This window comes from Antechinus flavipes, chromosome 3, assembly GCF_016432865.1.
Source record: "Antechinus flavipes isolate AdamAnt ecotype Samford, QLD, Australia chromosome 3, AdamAnt_v2, whole genome shotgun sequence".
Taxonomy (NCBI): domain Eukaryota; kingdom Metazoa; phylum Chordata; class Mammalia; order Dasyuromorphia; family Dasyuridae; genus Antechinus; species Antechinus flavipes.
The window spans coordinates 616,203,586-616,226,689 of NC_067400.1; the positions used below are offsets into that span (position 1 = coordinate 616,203,586).

General features: G+C 40.7%; 1 protein-coding gene across 1 annotated transcript in view; it reads right to left on the minus strand.

The window, feature by feature from the left end:
* Positions 1-18,932, minus strand: part of LOC127556281 (olfactory receptor 49-like) — a 29,277-nt gene extending 10,345 nt beyond the window's left edge. Inside the window, exon 1 of the mRNA XM_051989338.1 lies at positions 17,433-18,932. Coding sequence (XP_051845298.1) covers positions 17,672-18,640 — 969 coding nt within the window. The 5' untranslated portion in view covers positions 18,641-18,932 and the 3' untranslated portion in view covers positions 17,433-17,671. The remainder of the gene's footprint in view (positions 1-17,432) is intronic.
* Positions 18,933-23,104: the final 4,172 nt, after the last annotated feature.

The window sequence follows — 23,104 nt, forward strand, 5'->3', positions numbered from 1 at the left end:
CACCATTTGTATAATCCCGTTTAACCACCTTAGATTAAATCTAGAAAAGCTGAGAGTTCCTAGAACTATTCAGAGTCTATGTAATAATAGACTGGAATAAAATAGAATATTTTATTAATAGTAATATTAATATAACATTAATAATAATAAAGATTAATAATTATAAAATAGAACAGAGCATCAGGCAGAAAAAGAAAAATATTTAATAAGAAATAGAGATTCAAAACAAAGTTGGTAATGTCCTTCCTCAAATCCACTTGGGACAACTCCAGCCCAAACATTCTCCTCTTCCGAATTTTCCTATCACTGTCCAAGACATCATAGTGGCCCCAGGCAGCCAGATCAACAACTTAAGTATCTTTTTGGATTCCTCTCTTTTTCCCAAACCCAAACAGATGTGGAATCTCCTCCCACCCCCAACCTCTCTCTCTTGACACTGCTCACCCCGGGTGCGAGTATCATTCACCTAAAGCCCAAATGATTGTATTCACCAGCTTGGTCTATCTGACCCAAGTCTCTCCTTAAACTAATTCATTCTGCACTCAACTGTCCAGCCGATCAGCTGAATGCAAATGCTTGTCCCCATTACCCTTCTCTTCAATAAACTCTGGGGGTTCCCTGTCACCTCAAGAACTGAACATCAAGTTTTCATAACCCTCCCTTCCCACCTTTCTAGCCTTTTTACCCTAGATTGACTCAAACACTCCGCGATCCAGGGATACCAGCCTCTATTCTCTTCCTCACAAAATACTCTTCATTTGACGGAGAATTCCCTGCCTCCTCACTTCCAACTCCAGCCTTCCCTGACTTCTTGGTCCCCAGATAAAATCCCATCTTCCACCACCAGCCTTTCCGGATCTGCTGATCAGGGGGCAGCTAGACTGCACAATGCTTGGAGTCATGAAGTCTTCTCTTTGGCAAGGTGAGATTCAGACTCAAGCTGTGTGACCCTAGGCAAGTCCCTTCACCCTACTTGCCTCAGTTTCCCCATCTGTGAAATGAGTTGGAGAAGAAAATGGCAAACTCCTCCTGTATCCCTGCCCTGAAAACCCCCAATCTAGTCACAGAAGGTTGGATGTGACTGAACTGAACTCTGGGGATTCTCCTCAGTTAATCTTGTGTGTGTGTGTGTTGTTTGTACTTAGATATTTGTATATTTGGGTTTGGTTTTGTTTTGATCTCATTAAACTTTGAGATCTTTGTGTTTTTTTTTTAACTTTACATTTTTTCTCATTACTTAGCACAATGCTAGGTAATCAAAAGGGTGTATAAATGCTTGTTAATTGATGGGAGGAACAATGGAAAAGACAGCATAAATATGTATACCGCCCAATCATGACTTTTAATTCTTCCCAGCACTATCTTAGTCGGAGGGGAAGAGTCAACCCATTGTGGGATTTCTTGACAGCAATCCTGGAGTGACTTGCCGTTTCCTTCTCCTGCTCATTTGACAGATATGGAAACTGAGGCAGCCAGGAGATGTTACTCTTCCAGCATTACTCTGCTACTTAGGATCTAAGGTCACATTTGAACTCAGCTCTTCCTCCCTCTAGGCTGGGTGCTGTTCTACTGTGCCCTCTAGCTGCTGCAAAAGAGCCAGGAGACCACAGCAACCACAGCTCAGTAATTCAGTACTGGGATCCAGTGAGAATTTATACAAGAGGGAAAGAGACTCAAGAGTGAACACTATTTGAAGTTGAAGAGGCTATTCAGGGAGTTGAAAATGGGTAAGACAGGAATACATAGGCAGTGTGGATATGATAGATAATTAAGGAACTGAAAGAAAGTGACAGGAGGGCCCTGTGAGGATGAACAAGAGAATAGCAGACTACATCAGTAATACTTGAAAATAGAATGATAATGTATTTTGACCTGAAAGATAAATTTTCCATAAACATGGAAGATGAGGGCAATAAAGTAAGAAATTGAAGGCAAAAGTATAAAGATATGGAAAGAAGAGATAAAACTATCCTAATTTGCTGATGTGATTGTTTTCTTGGAAAATCCTGGGACATCAACAGAGAGTTGATTGAAGTATTAAGTTTAACAAAATTGCAGGCCACAAAACAAACTCTCAATATTGACTGCACTTTAACGCAATAATGAAATCCAGGAGCTAACCACAGAGAGGTAAATCCCTTTCCAAGTAATTACAAAAGTCATAAAGTATCAGTCCACCAAAGCAGAGAACTGGCATAGATCCAAATATAAAACTTTCCTGAGAGAAATAAAGAACAACTGGTCGAAAAATCCATACTCATGATTGGGTGTCAACATAATGAAAATGACAACTATTTAGTGCTATAGTAATCAAATTATCAAAAGAATACTTTATAGAACTTGATAAAATAATAAAATTCATTTGGAAAAGCAAAAGATCTAGAATAAGCAGGAAAAAAGTAGGGATTAAGAGAGAGAAGAGCACGTCAGACCCAAACTGGATGATAAAGGCAGCAGTCATCAAGATTACCTGGTATTCTTTAACAACAACAAAAAAAAGGGGGGGGGGAGAGCTAAAAGACAAGGGAGAATCAGAAACAATGGGACTCAATCCAGAGTCTATGAATAGGAAAACAAATGTTACTTAGGAAATAATTCTATTTAATAAAAACTGATAAGAAAACTTGAGAGCTTTTGTCTGCAAGAAATTAGGTTTAGGGGCAACTAGATGTACAGTGGTTAGAGCACCAGCCCTGAAGTCAGAAGGACCTGAATTCAAATGTGGCTTCAGACACTTAGTACTTCCTAGCTATGTGATTCTGGATTTTTGTTTTTGTTTTTGTTCTTTAACCCCAATTGCCTCAGAAAAAAAATTAAAAATTAGGCTTAGACCACCAGCCTGCATGGAGAGGGGAACAGCTTCCAGGAACAGAAAGGAATCAAGCCCCTGTTCTCTGAACTTGTCAGATCTGATATGGGTATCATGGTCAGTCTATGTTCCAGGAATAAATGAGCTGGAGTTTTAAAAGATGGTAGTCAGGATGCCAGATAATGGTAGCAATTAGCAATTACTTCCTTAAATTCTGTGAGTTTCTTAAATGCCTTCAAGTATCTTCATGGCAGAGCTTCTTAAATGTTTCCCACTCCACGACTACTTTTTACCCAAGAAATTTTTTTACATGATCCTTTTGGTAGTACCATGGACAAAGGCGTTCACTCTGCATTAGCTAGATTATCAAGCAATCTCTTAGCCTTTGGTTAAAATACTGGGATGAAGGCAAATGAGGATCTGGTAGGAAAGAAAAAGTAAGAGGTTGATTTCTTGGCTTTTTCCATATTCTGACCACTGTTAGATCCTGTTTGTCCCAATGTCTGGAAACACTGTTGATAGGAAAAGTCCCCAAATCTGTTAGCCCAATGTAGGAGTTCTATTTGTACTCTTCTTCCCTCCAGAGCAGAACCAGGTTGGGATCTGGAATTGCTGATATCCCTGTTCCTGTCTTGCCTCCTAATGTGATTATCTACCAGTCCCTAAAACAGTAAAGGAAAACCCTGGCTTTCAGCCTTCACAATTCAGTTTCCCACCCCTTCCTGTTAGTATTCCTCACTATAATTTCCATTTATCAAATGGTCTTTACTCGGAAACCAGAGAGAAAAAATAAATGAGGGTATGCTGAGATTTTAGGGATACATATGTCCTTGTGTATATATATGGCATGTATTTGTGTGTATATTTCTATATGTATGTGGCTGGACATCAGGAGGCCTAGATTCCCTTCCCAAATTTGTCTATGTTATATAGAGAAAATTCTGTTACCTTTTTGGGTCTCATTTTTTCCATCTATAAAAGGGATTAACACTCCAGTACCTACTCCTGAGAATCTTTTGAAACTCTAATGAGATCTTGGCTAGATAAGCATAAAGTTAAAAGTGTGGTATGCATGTGTTATTATATATAATATCATGGTATTGTTGAAGTCTAGATTTGGGGTACCTAAATGAAATTAGGGTTTAGTCAAGGTCTAGTGGCAGGTTTGGGTACAGGGAGTCAAGCAAAGCTCCCCTGCAACCCCCTTGGATTCGGCACAAGGACACGGCGGGTAAATGGGAGGTGTAGTAGCGGTGCGAGTTCCCAATAAAAGCATTTATTGGCCTGGAGAGCTAGAATGATAAAAGAGATTTATTATTAGGTGAAGATAGAGATAAGGAGGGCACTGGACAGAGAGTCCAGTGGACAGAGGGTCCTCACATGGCTTTGGAATCTCTGCAAAGAGGAGTTCCCAGCATAGCCTTTTTAGAATAGGAGACTTAGCTCGAGGGGCTTTGGGGTGTAGCCCCAAAATTGGCTCAGATCTGGGTGGGGCTGGGAACAGGTCAGATCTTCTATTGGAATTCAAAGGGACCAGGATTTGTGAGTTAAAGGACAATTTACATTACTAATCAGGAGAGGGTGGGAATCTAGAAAGGAATCTTTCTCACATCATTATCATTACATATATAATATGTAAATTATTACCTTTAGTATTATTTTTTAAAATAAGAAAAAGGGAGCCCCACATCCAATGGATTATGAGTGACAGTCAATTATTCTTTTCAGCTTTTTTTAATAGAAAAAGAACTTAAGAATGAATTTTCCTGAATACATATTCATAATGCTAAGTCTTTAACCTCTTATCTACCAAAAATATATTGGACCTAGATGTCCAAACCTACCTACAGGCAGATATACTTTGAATGTTTTAAAATCACATAGTAGGAATGTAGAGTAGTACAGCAAACAATCTCTGAAGAAGAAGCTTCTCAGTTTTTTCTCCTTAGAGCTTTCCCCATGACTGATAAGATAGAAGAGAATCTGGAATCTGGACTTTAAGTCAGCATCAAGTCCTTTGGAATTTGGGGTTTTGGAAAATACCTTTGGAGGGAAGAGTAATCCTTTGTTCTACTTCCTTCTGAACAGTTGGAAAAGTGCCAGTATATAGCAAGTTTTTTTTTTTAATAACTTTTTATTGACAGAAGCCATGCCAGGGTAATTTTTTACAACATTATCTCTTGCACTCACTTCTGTTCCGATTTTTCCCCTCCCACCCTCCACTCCCTCCCCCAGATGACAAGCAGTCCTTTACATGTTAAATAGGTTACAGTATATCCTAGATACAATATATGTGTGCAGAACCGAACAGTTTTCTTGTTGCACAGGGAGAATTGAATTCAGAAGGTAGAAATAACCCGGGAAGAAAAACAAAAATGCAAGCAGTTTATATTCATTTCCCAGTATTCTTTCTTTGAGTGTAGCTACTTCTGTCCATCTTTGATCAATTAAAACTCTCTTTATCAAAGAGATCCACTTACATCAGAATACATCCTCAAACAGTATCATTGTTAAGGTATATAATGATCTCCTGGTTCTGCTCATTTCACTTAGCATCAGTTCATGTAAGTCTTGCCAGTCCTCTCTGTATTCATCCTGCTGGTCATTCCTTACAGAACAATAATATTCCATAACATTCATATACCACAATTTACTCAACCATTCTCCAATTGATGGGCATCCTTTCATCTTCCAACTTCTAGCCACTACAAACAGGGCTGCCACAAATATTTTGGTACATACAGGTCCCTTTCCTTTCTTTAGTATCTCTTTGGGGTATAAGCCCAGTAGAAACACTGCTGGATCAAAGGGTATGCACAGTTTGATAACTTTTTGAGCATAGTTCCAAATTGCTCTCCAGAATGGCTGGATGTGTTCACAATTCCACCAACAATGTATCAGTGTCCCTGTTTTCCCACATCCCCTCCAACGTTCCACATTATCTTTCCACTCTAGCCAATCTGACAGGTGTGTAGTGGTATCTCAGAGTTGTCTTAATTTGCATTTCTCTGATTAATAATGATTTGGAGCATATTTTCATATGTCTATAAATAGTTTCAATTTCTTCGTCTGAGAATTGTCTGTTCATATCCTTTGACCATTTATCAATTGGAGAATGGTTTGATTTCTTATAAATTAGAGTCAATTCTCTATATATTTTGGAAATGAGGCCTTTATCAGAACCTTTGATTGTAAAAATGTTTTCCCAATTTATTGTTTCCCTTCTAATCTTGTCTGCATTTGTTTTATTTGTACAAAAACTTTTCATTTTGATATAATCAAAATTTTCTATTTTGTGGTCAATAGTGATCTCTAGCTCTTCTTTGGTCATAAATTCCTCCCTCTTCCACAGGTCTTCAAGGTAAACTATCTTATTCTCTTCCAATTTATTTATAATCTCATTCTTTATGCTTAGCTCATGAACCCATTTTGACCTTATCTTGGTGTATGGTGTTAAGTGTGGGTCAATGCCTAGTTTCTGCCATACTGATTTCCAATTTTCCCAGCAATTTTTGTCAAATAATGCATTCTTATCCCAGAAACTGGTGTCTTTGGATTTGTCAAACACTATATTATTAAAGTTATTGGCCGTTTTGTCCTTTGAACCTAACCTATTCCATTGATCAACTAGTCTATTTCTTAGCCAATACCAGATGGTTTTAGTAACTGCTGCTTTATAATATAATTTTAGATCTGGTACAGCTAGGCCACCTTCATTTAATTTTTTTTCATTAATTCCCTTGAAATTCTTGACCTTTTGTTTTTCCATATGAATTTTGTTGTTATTTTTTCTAGTTCATCAAAGTAGTTTTTTGGGAGTCTGATTGGTATAGCACTAAATAAATAGATTAATTTAGGTAGTATTGTCATCTTTATTATATTTGCTCGCCCAATCCAAGAGCATTTAATATTTTTCCAGTTGGTTAGATCAGACTTAATTTATGTGGAAAGTGTTTTGTAGTTTTGCTCATAAAGTTTCTGATTTTTCCTTGGCAGATAGATTCCTAAATATTTTATACAATCAGTAGTTACTTTAAATGGAATTTCTTTTTGTAACTTTAACTGTTGGGTTTTGTTAGTGATTGTATAAGAATGCTGATGACTTATATGGATTTATTTTGTATCCTGCAATTTTGCTGAAGGTGTGGATTGTTTCTAATAACTTTTTGGTAGAGTCTCTGGGGTTCTCTAAGTATACCATCATATCATCAGCAAAGAGTGATAATTTGGTTTCCTCATTGCCTATTCTTATTCCTTTAATCTCTTTCTCAACTCTTATTGCCAAAGCTAGCATTTCTAATATAATATTAAATAGTAACGGGGATAGTGGGCAACCTTGTTTTACTCCTGATCTTATTGGGAATGGTTGCAGTTTGTCCCCATTACATATGATGCTTACTGCTGGTTTTAAATAGATGCTATTGATTATTTTAAGGAAAAGTCCATTTATTCCTATACTCTCAAGAGTTTTTAATAGGAATGGATGTTGGATTTTATCAAATGCTTTTTCTGCATCTATTGAGATGATCATATGGTTTTTGTTAATTTGATTAATATGGCCAATTATACTGATATTTTTCCTAATATTGAACCAGCCCTGCATTCCTGGTATAAATCCTACTTGATCATGGTGTATTATCCTAGGGATGATTTTCTGTAGTCTTTTTGCTAATATATTATTTAAGATTTTAGCATCAATATTCATTAGGGAGATTGGTCTATAATTTTCTTTCTCTGTTTTCAACCTACCATGTCTGTGTCATAAAAGGAGTTTGGTAGGACTCCTTCATTCCCTATTTTTTCAAATAGTTTATAAAGCATTGGGGCTAATTGTTCTTTGAATGTTTGGTAGAATTTACATGTAAATCCATCTGGTCCCGGGGATTTTTTTCAGGGAGTTGATTAATAGCTTGTTCTATTTCTTTTTCTGTAATGGGACTATTTAAGCAATTTACTTCCTCTTCTGATAATCTGAGAAGCCTATATTTTTGGAGGTAGTCATCCATTTTGCTTAGGTTATCAAATTTATTGGCATAAAGTTGGGCAAAGTAACCGCTTATTATTTCTTTAATTTCTTCTTCATCAGTGGAAAGTTCTCCTTTTTCATTTTTAAGACTGCCAATTTGATTTCCCTCTCTCCTTTTTCTAATCAGATTTACCAAAGGTTTATCAATTTTATTGATTTTTTCATAAAACCAACTCTTAGTTTTATTTATTAGTTCAATAGTTTTTTACTTTCTATATTATTAATTTCTCCTTTTAATTTTATAATTTCAAGTTTAGTAATTGATTGGGGGTTTTTAATTTGGTCTTTTTCTAACTTTTTAAGTTCCAGGCCCAATTCATTGATCTTCTCTTTTTCTATTTTATTCAAGTAAGCCTCTAAGGATATAAAATTTCCCCTTATTACTGCTTTGGCTGCAACCCATAAATTTTGATATGATGTCTCATCGTTGTCATTATCTTGAGTGAAATTATTAATTGTGTCTATAATTTGCTGCTTCACCCAATCATTCTTTAAGATGAGATTATTTAGTTTCCAATTACTTTTTAGTCTATTTACACCTAACTTTTTGTTGAATGTAGTTTTTATTGCATTGTGATCTGAAAAGAAAGCATTTACTATTTCTGCCTTCCTGCATTTAATTTTGAGGTCTTTCTGTCCTAATATATGGTGTAGGTTCCATGAACTGCTGAGAAGAAAGTATACTCCTTTCTGTCACCATTCAGTTTTCTCCAGAGATCTATCATATCTAGTTTTTCTAATGTTCTATTTACCTCTTTAATTTCTTTCTTATTTGTTTTGTGATTTGATTTATCTAAATCTGAAAGTGCAAGATTGAGATCTCCCACTATTATAGATTTGCTGTCTATTTCTTCTTGCAACTCTCTTAACTTCTCTTTAAGGAAGTTAGATGCTATACCACTTGGTGCATATATGTTTAATACTGATATTGCTTCATTGTCTATAGTACCCTTAAGCAATATATAGTTTCCTTCCTTATCTCTTTTAATTAGATCAATCTTTGCTTTTGCTTGATCTGAGATAAGGATGGCTACCCCTGCTTTTTTGACTTCACCTGAAGCATAATAGATTCTGCTCCAGCCTTTTACCTTTACTCTGTATGCATCTCCCTGTTTTAAATGTGTTTCCTGTAAACAACAGATTGTAGGGTTCTGACTTTTGATCCAGTCTGCTATCCGCCTCCTCTTTATGGGAGAGTTCATCCCATTCACATTTACGGTTAAAATAACCAATTCTGTATTTCCTGCCATCCTAATATCCCCAGATTATACTTTTCTTTTTCTTGCCCTCTTTCCCTTCTTCCCTAGTATTAAACTTATTGGTCCCACTAACGTCACACAGCTCTCCCTCTTTAGTATCCCTCCCTCCTCCCTTTGAATCCCTTCCCCTTTCTTGTACCCTTCCCTTATTACTCTTTTTCCTTCTCCCTTTTCCTCTCCCACTTTTTAATGAAGTGAGATAAGAATCTCTGTGAAATAAATATGTCAATTGTTTCCTATTTGAGCCAACTCTGATGAGAGTAGGATTCACACAATGTTCCTCCCCCTTCTAAGTTCCCTTATATATGACAGGTTTCCTTTGCCTCATTGTCACATGTAGTTTCCCTCTTTTTATTTCCCCTCTTCCCTTTTTCTGACATTATCCCCTTTCCATTTCTACTTCCTTTTTTTATGTTATATCGGTAAAATCAAATTATACATATGGTTTTTATGTATATTCACAACAGAAATACAGTTCTCAAGAGTTCCTTTTACCTTTTTCTACTTCTCTTGATTCCTGTTGTTGGAGATCAAATTTTTTGTTTTAGTCTGGTTTTTTCCTTAGAAACAGATGGAATTCCTCTATTTCATTAAATGTCCATCTTCTTCCGTGGAAAAAAATACTCAGCTTAGCTGGGTAATTTATTCTTGGCTGCATTCCAAGTTCTTTTGCCTTTCGGAATATCTGATTCCAGGCCCTTCGATCCTTTAATGTTGAGGCAGCCAGATCTTGCGTGACCCTTATTGTGGCATCTTGGTATTTGAACTGTTTTTTCCTGGCTGCTTGTAAAATTTTTTCTTTAGTCTGAAAATTCTGAAATTTGGCCACAATATTCCTCGGAGTCTTTATTTTAGGGTCTTTTTCAGAAGGTGTTCGATGAATTCTTTCAACACCTATTTTCCCTTCCGGTTCTATTACTTCTGGGCAGTTCTCTTTGATGATTTCCTGTAAAATAGTATCTAGGCTCTTTTTTTCATCATAATTTTCTGGTAGTCCGATGATCCTCAGGTTATCTCTCCTAGATCTATTTTCCAGGTCTGTTGTTTTTTCTAAGTAAATATTTAACATTTTTTCCCAATCTTTCATTTTTTTGGTTTTGCTGGACTGATTCTTGATGTCTCAATGAATCAGTCATTTCTATTTGTTCAGTTCTGATTTTTAGTGAGTTATTTTCTTCATTACCTTTTTTTACTTCTTTTTGTATATGTCCAATTGAGTTGTTTTGCTCTATGGAATTTTTTTTCCATTTCACTAATTTTTTTTTTTTAGTGAGTTATTTTCTTTTTCCAATTCGCAAACTCTGTTTCCCTGCACTTCTTGGGAGTTTTTTACCTTTTCCAATTCACATTTCAGGAAGTTGTTTTCTTTTTCCACTTTATCAAATTTTTCTTTTAGTGAGTTATGTGCCTTTCCCAATTTCGCTTCTAGCTCTCTTTTAAGGTTTTTAATAGTCTCTTCTGGAAGAGCCTGTTGTATTGGAGACCAACAATCGTCTGGAGACTGTCTGCTATTAGTCTCTTCAGGATTGAAAAGCTGTTCTCTTTCTGTGTAGAAACTATCAATCGTTCTTTTGATTTTTTTTACTCATTTTGTTAAAGCCTGTAAGGTCTGCCTTCAGAGCCAGGAGGTTACCAGCTTCCTCTGCAGAGCAGTGAAAGGTATATGGACGGGTAGCTGTCCTGCCGACCCGGCTACAAAAAGTAGCGAGGTACTGGAGTGCTCTGCGGAAGAGTTCCCCACCCGAAAGTAACTCAGGCCTGCAGGGCCCGGATGGGAAAGTGCCCTTCAAAGAACCCCTGCTGTGTGAGATAACGACTGCCCTGGGGCTAGATGCTGAACAGTGAGAGTTTCACTTCCCAAGCCAAACCCTGCCCTGGGGCTATGGGTATTAGCAGCTGAGCAGTGAATGGATTTGCGAGGACCGGAAGTGTCTGCCCAGAAGCGCAGTCAGCAGGGGAGGTTCTATTGCCCCAGGCCGAGCCCCCCACTCTGCCGAATAGAGGCCGCCCAGGCTGTGCCCCCTTGCCGTGCAGATTAGTAACTGCCCCCGCAAAAGCCCCAAACTGCAGGATGTGGCCGCAGGGCTGTATTAAAGTCTTCCTGAGTCACTTCTGGGTTTGAGGGGTTATGGCCAGATCTCGTTAGGTTCTGGCATTTTTTAGAGAACCCTCTGTTTTAGGCTTTAATCTCTCTGCCAGTTTGCTGCTTTGTAATCAAGGCAGAGCAGTTAGCCTATAGCAGAGTGGTCCCTATAACTTCTCCAGCCACAGAGATCACCCCTGCCCCTGGTCTGCTCAGGACGCTAGCCTCTCGCTGCCTGTGCTAGTCTGTTCCTGGCCTCTCAGGACAAACCTTTCCTGGCAGTCTTCTGGATCAGCTGGTAAGTTGTAGTGCTTGTACTCTTCGTGAATTTAAGTAGTGAAGAGTTATTTTTGAGGCTGCATTAAATAGTTGGCTATGAGGGGAATGAGAGGAGCTTAGAGTGTCGTGTGTGCCTGCTCCTCCATCTTGGCTCCGCCCCCGGAAGATGAGGAAATTGAGGCAGACAAGCTGAAGTGACTTGTCCAGGGTCACACAACTAGCAAATCTGAGGCTGGATTTGAACTCAGGGAGATGAGCCCTCCCGACTCCGGCCCAGCACTCTGTGCACTGCACCAAGCATCAATCTCCTTTTCAGGATTAGCCCCCATTGTTTGACTCCTGGGCACTGGTGACCTCATGAGTTCTGACCTTGTCTCTCCCTGCCCAGTCTCTCTGTTGATTCTTTTCCAAAAAAATTGGAGTCACCAAGAATGAGCCACAATTGAAAACAACTGAACAAAAGGCAAGTGCCGGGAAGGGACAAAAATGAAGAGAAAGTTTCGTTATGAATAAACTGACAGCAGAAGATGCAGGAAGAGATGGTGGTTAGCAATATGAAATATGATGGGAAGGTCCAGGAAGAGAAATCCTGGGAAAGGATTCTAAACTCAGCAAAATACAGATTCAGATTGTTCTTTAAGAAGGTGGATTCAGTGGAGGGAAGGGAAGGGTAGTGATAGAGAAATGATTGGAAGTGGTGGAGAGTTGTAGGACATGCAAAGGGAGAGGCGATCGTATTGAATGTCATTTTCTGGGAATTTTGAGAAGAAATGGAGGAGGTATAACATAAGGGAAGGGGCAAAGTTGTTGGAATTTTTGTTTGCTGTTTAAGGATGGAGAAATCTTTGTCTGAAATGGGGAAGGAGCGGATAAAGAGCTCTTGCATGGACCCCTTTGGATCCATCATCTCCATAGACACCAACATTTCTTTTATTCTTAGTAAAGCATTCCTTTCAAATCCTTTCCCAGCACCCCCATATCCTGGCAGGGTTCTAGATGCAGTTAAGTTGCTCCTATCTGCCCCTAGGACACTCAGTAAATACTATGACTGCAGTGAGGGATCTGCTCCTACCGAGTGATCCCAAGGCCCACTCGCCATGATCAACAATTCTACATGATCCCACCAACTCCAAAAGCCCAGAATAGTAGTCTAGAGTGTCTAGAGTGGAGAGGATCTGTTAGACTTGAGATAGAGGGAGGAAAGTCTTCTGTCACTTGGAGAGATTCCCCTTCTCTGTCGATGAGACACAGTTCCCAGGAAACTCAGACTGGGCAGCCTGACAGTGCTTCATCCAGACAGATGAGGAGGCTGGGAAAAGGGGAGGCAGAAGCTCCTTTTCCTTTCCAACACACAGGAGGGGCTCTTCCAGGGCAGCCATCCATGTCCAGAGTAACAAATGTCTTAGATCTTGCTTCTGAATGAAGAGGCTCTCATTAAGCCACTGCTAATACTCTCCTCTAGCCTGCAATATAGCAATGTCTCCTCATTGGTCTCCTTGAATTCAGGCTTTCTCTTCTCAAATCTCTCTTCCATAGAAGAGGTAGCTGAGTAGCACAATGGAAAGAGCACTGGTCCTGGAATTGGGAAGACCTGAATTCAAGTGTAGCCTTAGACATTTACTGGCTAGTTAAGTCACTTCTGTTTGCTTCCAGAGGGAAAGTAATGAGGGTGATTAGCCAGTTTTCCAACAACAGCTAAAAACCAGATTTGTACTGGACTTTCCAAGACAGAGAAATTTGTATTTTGTCTGGCTTTTGTGCTTTATTCTCCAAGAAAACCAACATGACATCACTTTGTCCAATGTGGCTGACTAGCTGACAACTAATACGAGTTCAGAAGGCTCTATCACCGGTCAGGCATAAATAGTCTAAGTGAATAAATTGTCCATATCTCATCCTAAAGACTAAGGGGAAGCCACTGAAGGTACCTGGTCAGGAGGATAATTAGATGTGTCCTTCCCATCAAGAATATCACCTTATATTGGCTAAGAAATAGATTAGTTGATCAGTGGAAAAGGTTAGGGTCACAAGACAGAATAGTCACCTATAACAATCTAGTGTTTGACAAACACAAAAATCCAAACTTTTGGGATAAGAATTCATTATTTGATAAAAACTGCTGGGATAACTAGAAATTAGTATGGCAGAAATTAGGCATGGACCCACACTTAACACCGAATACCAAGATAAGATCAAAATGGGTCCATGACCTAGGCATAAAGAACGAGATTATAAATAAATTAGAGGAACATAGAATAGTTTATCTCTCAGACTTGTGGAGGAGAAAGAAATTTGTGACCAAAGATGAACTAGAGACCATTACTGATCACAAAATAGAAAATTTTGATTATATCAAATTAAAAAGCCTTTGTACAAACAAAACTAATGCAAACAAGATTAGAAGGGAAGCAACAAACTGGGAAAACATCTTCACAGTTAAAGGTTCTGATAAAGGCCTCATTTCTAAAATATATAGAGAACTGACTCAAATTTATAAGAAATCAAGCCATTCTCCAATTGATAAATGGTCAAAGGATATGAACAATTTTCAGATGATGAAATTGAAACTATTACCACTCATATGAAAGAGTGTTCCAAATCATTATTGATCAGAGAAATGCAAATTAAGACAACTCTGAGATACCACTACACACCTGTCAGATTGGCTAAGATGACAGGAAAAAATAATGATGAATGTTGGAGGGGATGCGGGAAAAATGGGACACTGATGCATTGTTGGTGGAGTTGTGGATGAATCCAGCCATTCTGGAGAGCAATCTGGAATTATGGCCAAAAAGTGATCAAACTGTGCATACCCTTTGATCCAGCAGTGTCTCTACTGGGCTTATACCCCAAAGAGATACTAAAGAAGAGAAAGGGACCTGTATGTGCCAAAATGTTTGTAGCAGCCTTGTTTGTAGTGGCTAGAAACTGGAAATTGAATGGATGCCCATCAATTGGAGAATGGCTGGGTAAATTGTGGTATATGAATGTTATGGAATATTATTGTTCTGTAAGAAATGACCAGCAGGATGAATACAGAGAGACTTGGAGAGACCTACATGGACTGATGCTAAGTGAGATGAGCAGAAGCAGGGGATCATTATACACTTCGACAACGATACTGTATGAGTATGTATTCTGATGGAAGTGGATTTCTTTGACAAAGAGACTTAACTCAGTTTCAATTGATAAATGATGGACAGAAGCAGCTACACCCAAAGAAAGAACACTGGGAAACAAATGTGAACTATTTGCATTTTTTATTTTCTTCCGGAGTTATTTTTACCTTCTGAATCCAATTCTCCCTGTGCAACAAGAGAACTGTTCGGTTCAGCAAACATATATTGTATCTAGGATATACTGCAACATATCTAACATATATAAGACTGCTTGCCATCTAGGGGAAGGGGTGGAGGGAGGGAGAGGAAAAATCGGAACAGAAGCGAGTGCAAGGGATAATGTTGTAAAAAATTACCCTGGCATGGGTTCTGTCAATATAAAGTTATTATAAAATAAAATAAAATATTAAAAAAGAGGCAATCCTATACATTACAAGTGATGGTTTTACTTCCACAGCAATAGTTATTATAAATCACCTATCTGTATATCTTCTTTTCTAAAAAAAATAAAATAAATAAATAACAAAAGCTAGGGGAAAAAAAAAAGAACATCACCTTAGCATCTGGGAGGAAGAGTTTGGAGAAGGCAGAAACTGAATGCCCCCTTGGAGACCATCACAGTAGTCAAGTGATAAGGTGAAGGCGATATGAATTAGGAAGCTGTCGTGTGAATGAAGATGTTGAAGATATGGAAGCTACAAATCTTGGGAGCTGATTGGATCTGTAAGGAAGGCAGAGGGGACAGTTTGAGATGACTGAGGTTGAAATCTGGGTGACTAGAAGGGTGCAGATGTCCTCATCAGAAATAGAGAACTTAGGAAGGGCAAGACGAATTTTGAGTCTGCTAACCATGTGTGCCGCCTAAGGTTTTGTCACGGACCATTTTCTTGTCTCCTATATTATTTACCATGGTGATCTCCTCACCTTTCATGGATTCAACGAGCAACTCTGCAGATAATTCTCAGGATGGATTTTTTTAGCCGTAACCTTGGGTATGATACCTAGCAACAGGTGACCAAGAGTGTCAAATGCTACAGGGGTCCATTAAATATCTTTTAAAATATCACTGGGGTCTTTGGAGAGAGAAGTTTTACTTGTGTGATAAGATGCAAAGCTAGACTATAGGTATTGGGAAGAGAAACAGAGGCGTCAAGTTAATTTCTTGTCAAGGAGTGTTTATTAGTAGAGGAGACATGTCGGGGAATAGTTCCTGGGATGACAGGTAAGAGATTCTGGTGGTCCCTTCATAGGCAGAGATTAAAGAGCATAGGCAGTGAACACGATATTGTTGCAGACCACTGAGAGAGAAAAAGGAATATTAAGGATGCTTCTAGAGGGACCGGCCTCGGAAACAAGGCAGGTTAGAGAGAGGGTTGAAGGAGGAGGACATAGCTGGAGATAACCCAAAAGGGTCTGAAGTGAGAAAAGGAGAAGAGGAAGATCTTGTGAATAACCTCAGTTTTTCAGGGAAGAATCAGGTGAGGTTCTCAAGTGAGAGAATGAGGCGCAAGGAGAGAAGATGGAGTGTTGAGGGGACTTGGGGTGAGTTGGATAGAGGGATGATTAGGAAGATTGGAGGAGCAGAAATATTTGTCAGTGGCCCCAGGCAGCTTGGATGTTTCTTTCTTTTTTATAGTATTTTATTTTTCCAAATACATGCAAAGATAGTTTTCAACAGTCACTTTTGCAAAGCCTAGTGGTCCAAATCCCCACCACCTTCCCTCTTCTCCAGGACAGTAAGCAATCCAACAAAGGTTAGACATGTGCATTTATTCTAAATGTATTTCTACATTTGTCATGCCATGCAAGAAAAATCAGTTTGAAAGAGAAAAAACCATGAGAAAAACAAACAAACAAGAGGCAACAACAACTAAGAAAGAGAAAATACTACATCCTGCTCCACATTCAGGCTCCGTAGTTCTCTCTCTGGCTGCGGATGGCACTTTTAACCTAAGTCTAGAGGGATTGTCATAGACGCCTTGTTGTTGAAAAGGGCCAAGCAGGTTGGACCATTAGGAAATTGAAGCATCCTTGGGATGTGATTGGCTCAAGGCCGTCAAGATTGGGCCATTCCTGGGCCTGGAGACCGGACCACATGACCAAAGGGGAGGATGCGGGGAGACAGCTCACAACGCCAATGGCCTTGTTGAACATCCTCTGCTCAGGCAGAGCCTCTCCCTTGGCCAGCGCGGTATGAAGCTGGAGGCCCGGAGACTTGTGGAGTGGAGACCGTCCTTCTGGTTCCGATGCTGTGAGCTGTAGTAGCCAGTCCTTTGTAGTCTCTGTTTGAAGTTAGTGGGCGCAGGACTCTGCATCCAAGCCTCGGGCTGCGGGGCTGAAGAGCTTCTCTGGGGAGTCCTGGGTAACCTGGGATCCATGGCCTCCCCTCCAGAAAGAGACCTTGAAAAGGAGGCCCCAGAGTGCTCCTCGTGTGCGCGGTTCTGCCGCCTTCGGCCCATGGAGTGTCCGGGCGGGCTGCCCAGAGCTCGGTGGGCCAGGGTGCAATCCCGCTCTGCTTCTTACTGGGCACGAGATGTCGGGGAAGCCCCTGGGCCTCAGTCCCACTTGTCAGAGAGGCCTTTGGCCTGCGCGGCCTCTGGGATTCTGCTGCTCACTCTCCATCTGCTGCCTCCTCCCTTCCCCTTTTTCCCCCTACTTCTTCTTCCTCTCTCCCACTCTTCCCATTCCCTCCCTTCCGTGTCCTTTGTCTCTTCTTTTATGCTCCCTCCTTCCATCCCTGAGCTCCCTGCGCCAGTTCTTTATCCATATTTCTTCTTCTTGCTCACTTTGCTCTATATTTCCCTCCTGTTTTCTTCCCTTTCTGTGTTCTGTGATCTCTCCCTGTCCTCCCGACTCTTCACTCTCCTCTCCCTTCTTGGCTCTGGCTCTCTTTCTCTCCCTGCCCCCCTCCTCTTCCTTTACAAGTTCCGTGCTCAGAGTCCCAGTGAGTGTATGGCAGAAGGTCCCTCAGACATCTCCTGCCAAGCTACAAAGAGTAAGTCCCAAACCCCAGACCAGGGCTTGGGTCCCCAGGCTCAGTCTCCTGCTCCCCCCATGCAGGTGCTGAGCCCTCTAGGAGCTCCCGGGCCCCACTCACAGCCGGAGGGGCCCAGACAGCCTTCCTTTGACCAGCACCTCCTTGCTGACCCGCTGCACCAGCTCGTTCCTCAAGCAGTAGATAAAGGGGTTCAGCAGGGGGGCCACAACGGTGTTGAAGAAGGCCACCCCCTTGTTGAGGTCCAGCCTGCCGGTCTGAGTGGGCCGGAGGTACATGATGATGCAGCTGCCGTAGCTGAGGGAGACCACCAGGATGTGCGAGGAACAAGTGGAGAAGGCCTTGCGCCGGCCATTGGCAGAGGGCAGCCGCAGCAAGGCCCGGATGATGCAGAAATAGGATGCAGCCGTCACCACCACGCCGCCGGCCAGGGAGCCCACAGCTATCAGGAAGCTGAGCACCTGCAGGAGCCGGGGCTCCGTGCACACCAGCCTCAACAGCGGACTGCTGTCACAGAAGAAATGGTCGAGAACCTTTGGCCCACAGAGGGGCAGGAACGTTACCCAGATGCAAGGCCCGATGAGGAAGAGGAAGCCCCCAGCCCAGCAGCCCAGCACCAGGCCCAGGCAGACCCGGCCAGTCATGAGGGCTGGGTACCTCAGGGGATGGCAGATGGCCAGGTAGCGATCCACAGACATTACGGCCAGCAGGAAGAACTCCACCGTGCCCAGGATGAAGTAAAGGCTCATCTGCAGGAAGCACCTGGCCAGGGAGATGGCCTTGTGGCCCGTGAGGAGCTGGCTGAGAACCTGGGGCGTGATGTCTGAGGTGAACCCCACCTCCAGCAGGGAGAAATTCCTCAGGAGGTAGTACATGGGGGTTTGCAGGCGGCGGTCCACCAAGGAGAGGGCCACGATGAGCAAGTTGCCCAGCAGGGTCAGCAGGTAAGTGGGCAGGAGGACCGCAAACAGCAGGAGCTGCAGGCCCCGAAAGTCTGTGATACCGAGCAGGATGAACTCGGTGCCCTCTGAGTGATTGCCCGGCTCCCCGGGCCCTCCTGGAGGCATCTGGAATGGGGGACAGAAAGGGAGTCAGAGGCTCCCAAAGCACAGTCTTAAATGTAAGGTTTTAAAGAACTATTTGTACAAAATTATTTATATTAGCTCCTTTTGTGGTAGCAAAGAATTGGAAATAGAGATCGGGTGCTCATTAGTTAGGGAATAGCTGAAAAAGTTGTGGAATATGTTTGGGATGAAATTCTATAGTGTTTTAAGAAAGGATGGGCAGACTGACTTCAGAAAAACCTAAAAAGAATTACATGATCCAATACAAATGGAATTGAGCAGAACCGGAATAACATTGTACACAGTAACAGCAATATTGTACAGTGATCAATCAGAAGTGACTTAGCTAATCTCAGGAATACTATGGCTCAAGACTGTTCCAAAGGACTCATGATGAAAAATGTTATTTGCAAACTGGAAAAAAGTTTTCATCCAAGGGTTCTGATAAAGGCCTCATTTCTGAAATACGTAGAGAATTGACTCAAATTTATAAGAAATCAAGCCATTCTCCAATTGATAAATGGTCAAAGAATATGAACAGACAATTTTCAGATGAAGAAATTGAAACTATTTCTAATCATATGAAAAAATACCATAAATCATTATTGATTAAAGAAATGCAAATTAAAACAACCCTAAGGTACCATTTTTTTTCAAATTGGCTAAGACATCAGAAAAAGATAATGCTAAATGTTAGAAGGGATGTGGGAAAACTGGGACACTAATACATTGTTAGTGGAGTTGGGAACTGATCCAACCATTCTGAAGAGCAATTTGGAATTATGCCCAAAGGACTATCAAACCCTACTGGGTCTGTAACCCAAAGAGATAATAAGGACCCATTTGTGCAACAATGTCTGTGGCAGCCCATTTTGTAGTGGTAAGGAACTCGAAACTGAGAGGATGCCCATCAGTCGGGGAATGGCTGGATAAGTTATGATATATGGATGTTATAGAATATATTCTATATAGAATTCTATAAGAAACGATCAGCAGAAGGTCTGGAGAGACTTACATGAACTGATGCTAAGTAGCATGAGTAGAATCAAGAGAAGATTGTACACAGCAACAAGATTATGCCATGATCAATTCGGATGGATGTGGCTATTTTCAACAATGAGGTGAATCAGGCCAGTTCCAAGGGTCTTGTGATGGAGAGAGCCACTGCATCCAAAAAGAAGACTATGGGGACAGAATGTGGATCACAACATTGTTTGCTTGCTTTTTTTCTGTCTCATTTTTTTCCTTTTTTGATCTGATTTTTCTTGTGTAGTATGATAAATGTGGAAATATGGATAGAAGAACTGCACATGTTTAACATATATGGGATTTCTTACTGTCGAGGGGAGGGAGAGGGAGAAAAATTTGGAACACAGGGTTTATAAGGATGAATGTTGGAAGCTTTCTTTGCAGATATTTTGAAAATAAAAAGCTATTATTAAAAAAGAAAAAAAGAACAATGTTATCTGCCTACAGAAGAATAACTGATAGAATCTGATTGGAGATCAGAACATTCTATTTTTCCTTTACTCTTTTATATTTTTTTCTTCTGGACTCTGTCTTCTATCACAGTGTGACTAATATGAAAATATTTCAGGTTGCAACCTGGATCAAATTGCTTACTCTCTCAGAGAGGGAGAAAGTGGGACTTGAAGGAAGGAAAGAGAAAACTTGGAACTCTATAATTTTTTTTGAGTGTTAAAAGTTGTCTTTAATGTAATTGGAGGAGAGAATATTGTCTAAATTTAAAAACAAACTCCTTACAGGTAGGGATTATATTTTGATTTTGCATCCTTATTACTTATAGTAAGTGCTTAATAAATGCTTCCCCTCAAAAAATAGCAATAAGCTTATTACAAGTTAAATAACATAAAAATTAATGTTAAAATTGTCTTTACATGAAATTGGAGAAAATACATTTTTGAAAACAGAACGGACTTTAGAGACTGATCCCAAATCAATTGATTACTTCACAAGCATCTAATAAGAGAGAAATAAATGTCAGGCACTTTGCTAAGCAGTAAAGATATGAAGAAAGACATATGGAGTCCTAGATTCAGGGATCTTACATTACCATGGAGGAGACAATATGTAAATAATGAGTTAAATAAAAGACATACATTGAATATGTGACGTAATAGGAAAGAGAACAGCACAAACGGCTACAAAGAGCCTCCTCTATAAAAGACAGGCCTAGAGCTGAGGCTTGAAGGAAGCCAGGGAAAGCAGGAGGTGGGAAGGAAGGAGAACCCTGAAGCATCTAGGCATGGGAGGCAGCTAGAACAAATGTATGGAGGAAGTAGACAGTCTTCCAAGTGAGGAACAATAGGAGGCTATTTGCTATGCTTGAGTCTTCCAGCAAATGTAGTCGAGTCAAAAGTAAAAAGTCTGGAAAGAAAGGGACAGCTTGTGAAGGACCTGAAATGGAAGAACATGGTGCCCTTTAGGTCTCTTCCAGTCAGTGAGATGAATGATGTAGATAATGGAGAGATAAAGTTGCCTTTACCCCCTTGGAACCTCCATTTCCTTCTCTAAAATTGGGCTAAACATTTTGCCCTGTGCACCTCACAGAGTCACTGTGACAAGCCAGAAAATGGGGGAGAAACAGGGTTGTTCTTATGATTTGAGGGTGGCCTCTGACACTGTTCCATGGAATAAAGTCACAGGTAAACCCCACTGGTTCCATTCTGAGGAGGCACATTCGTCCAACTCATTAGCGTGTCACCGCATCAGCTCCCTGAAGTCATGGTCCTCTTTAAAAATGAAGGAAGAACAAGAAGACAGAAATAGGATAAATAGACAGGATAGATGGACAGACAGACAGATAGATGATAGATGGATAGATGGATAGCTAGATGGATAAATTGTTGGATGGATGGATAATCTGATAATGGATGGATAATTGGATAGATGGGTGAATAGATAATCAGATAGAAAGATAGATGATTGATAGATAGATAGATAGATGGATGAACAGACAGCTACATAGGTGAGAGACAGACAGCCTTCCCTCACTGAAATCCAAGTCATTTGCATGTCACACAGCATCACTTGGTCATGGTCTTCTTTGAGAATGAAGGACAAACAACATGGCACATTCATCACAATGGTCCTGGGAAGGGGAAGTATGTGGACCACTGTTAGAAGAGGGAATTATCTTGAACTCCTAGATATAGGGGAGCTTGCCTATAATTGCCAGCTGGTCAGCGTTTGGGGTGAGCCATTTTCCTGCCCAACTATAGGACCCCGGGTCTGCCTCCCCAGCAGATGGAGCCAGTGTCTTCTCCAGGCCAACCATTGTGCCCCAATGCCCTTAATTCTTAGGGATCAGCAACTGGTGTCATTTCTCCTTATCCAGAAGGCATCTCACCCTGTCCTGAATCCACACATCCTGGGCACTGAGAGCACCTGCCAGCTGGAGCTAATAGGGGCTTGGATGTCATCTAGACCAGCTTTGGCTGAGCAGGGCCTTCTCTGTTTTGCCCTCATAGACAGACAGCCCGACCAACCACTGAGTCAATCTGTCCCCCTGAAGCCTCCTCTTGCACCCCAGCTTTTCCCCTGGAGCCAGGCAGAAAGTGTGCTAACGAATACCATACTGGCTACTGTAAGTGGCATCCATAAGGCAAAGTCATGATCCCCATTTTACAGGGGAGAAAACAGACTCACAACATTAAGAGATTCACCCAGGATCACTCAGCAAACAACTCCAAAAGACTCTTCAGCAATCTATTATATGGGAACTAAAATTCTCCTTGGGATCCCCAAGAAGAGCATCAATTTCCTTTTCTGGGGTACTCTTGTCAGATCTCTAATAAAATTCCTTTCAACATGGATATTGGGTGATTCAAATTCCTTATTTTCCAGATGAAGTCCCTGAGACACAGAGACAGCAATGGACGGCCCCTCGTTAGCAAGTTCACTGCAACTGGTGGACCAATCAATTAATCCATCAATCAACATTTATCTAGGCAGCCATGGCTTCCTCAATTACAAGAAGCATAGGGTTTGAGGAGATAGGAGACCAACTAGCTTTAATATAAATAATGAATACTATATTATATAGAAGAATAAATGTAATAATCTAAATAATAATTAACCAATTAATTGTTTTGACTAATTAACCTCTAAAGTCCTTTCTAACTTAGAGTCTCTAATGCCAGATTATGGAAGGGGGTGATAAAAGTTACTTCTGAATTCACTTACAGATTTGGAACTCTGTGGTCTGTAGCTACTGTGCACAGGGTTCAAGGCCCAAGAAACTTTCTGCAGACCTTAGAGAGTAATCAGATAGGGCTGTCTCTTGGCCTCATAGAATCCAGAACAGGATAGGAAGGGAAAGGAGAGAGAAAAGAAGGAAGGGAAAGAAGGAAGAGAAAAGGAAGGAAGTAAGAGAGGGAGGAAGGGAGGGAGGAAGGAAGGAAAAAAAGGAAGGAAAGAAGGAGGGAAGGAAGGAAGGAGAGAAGG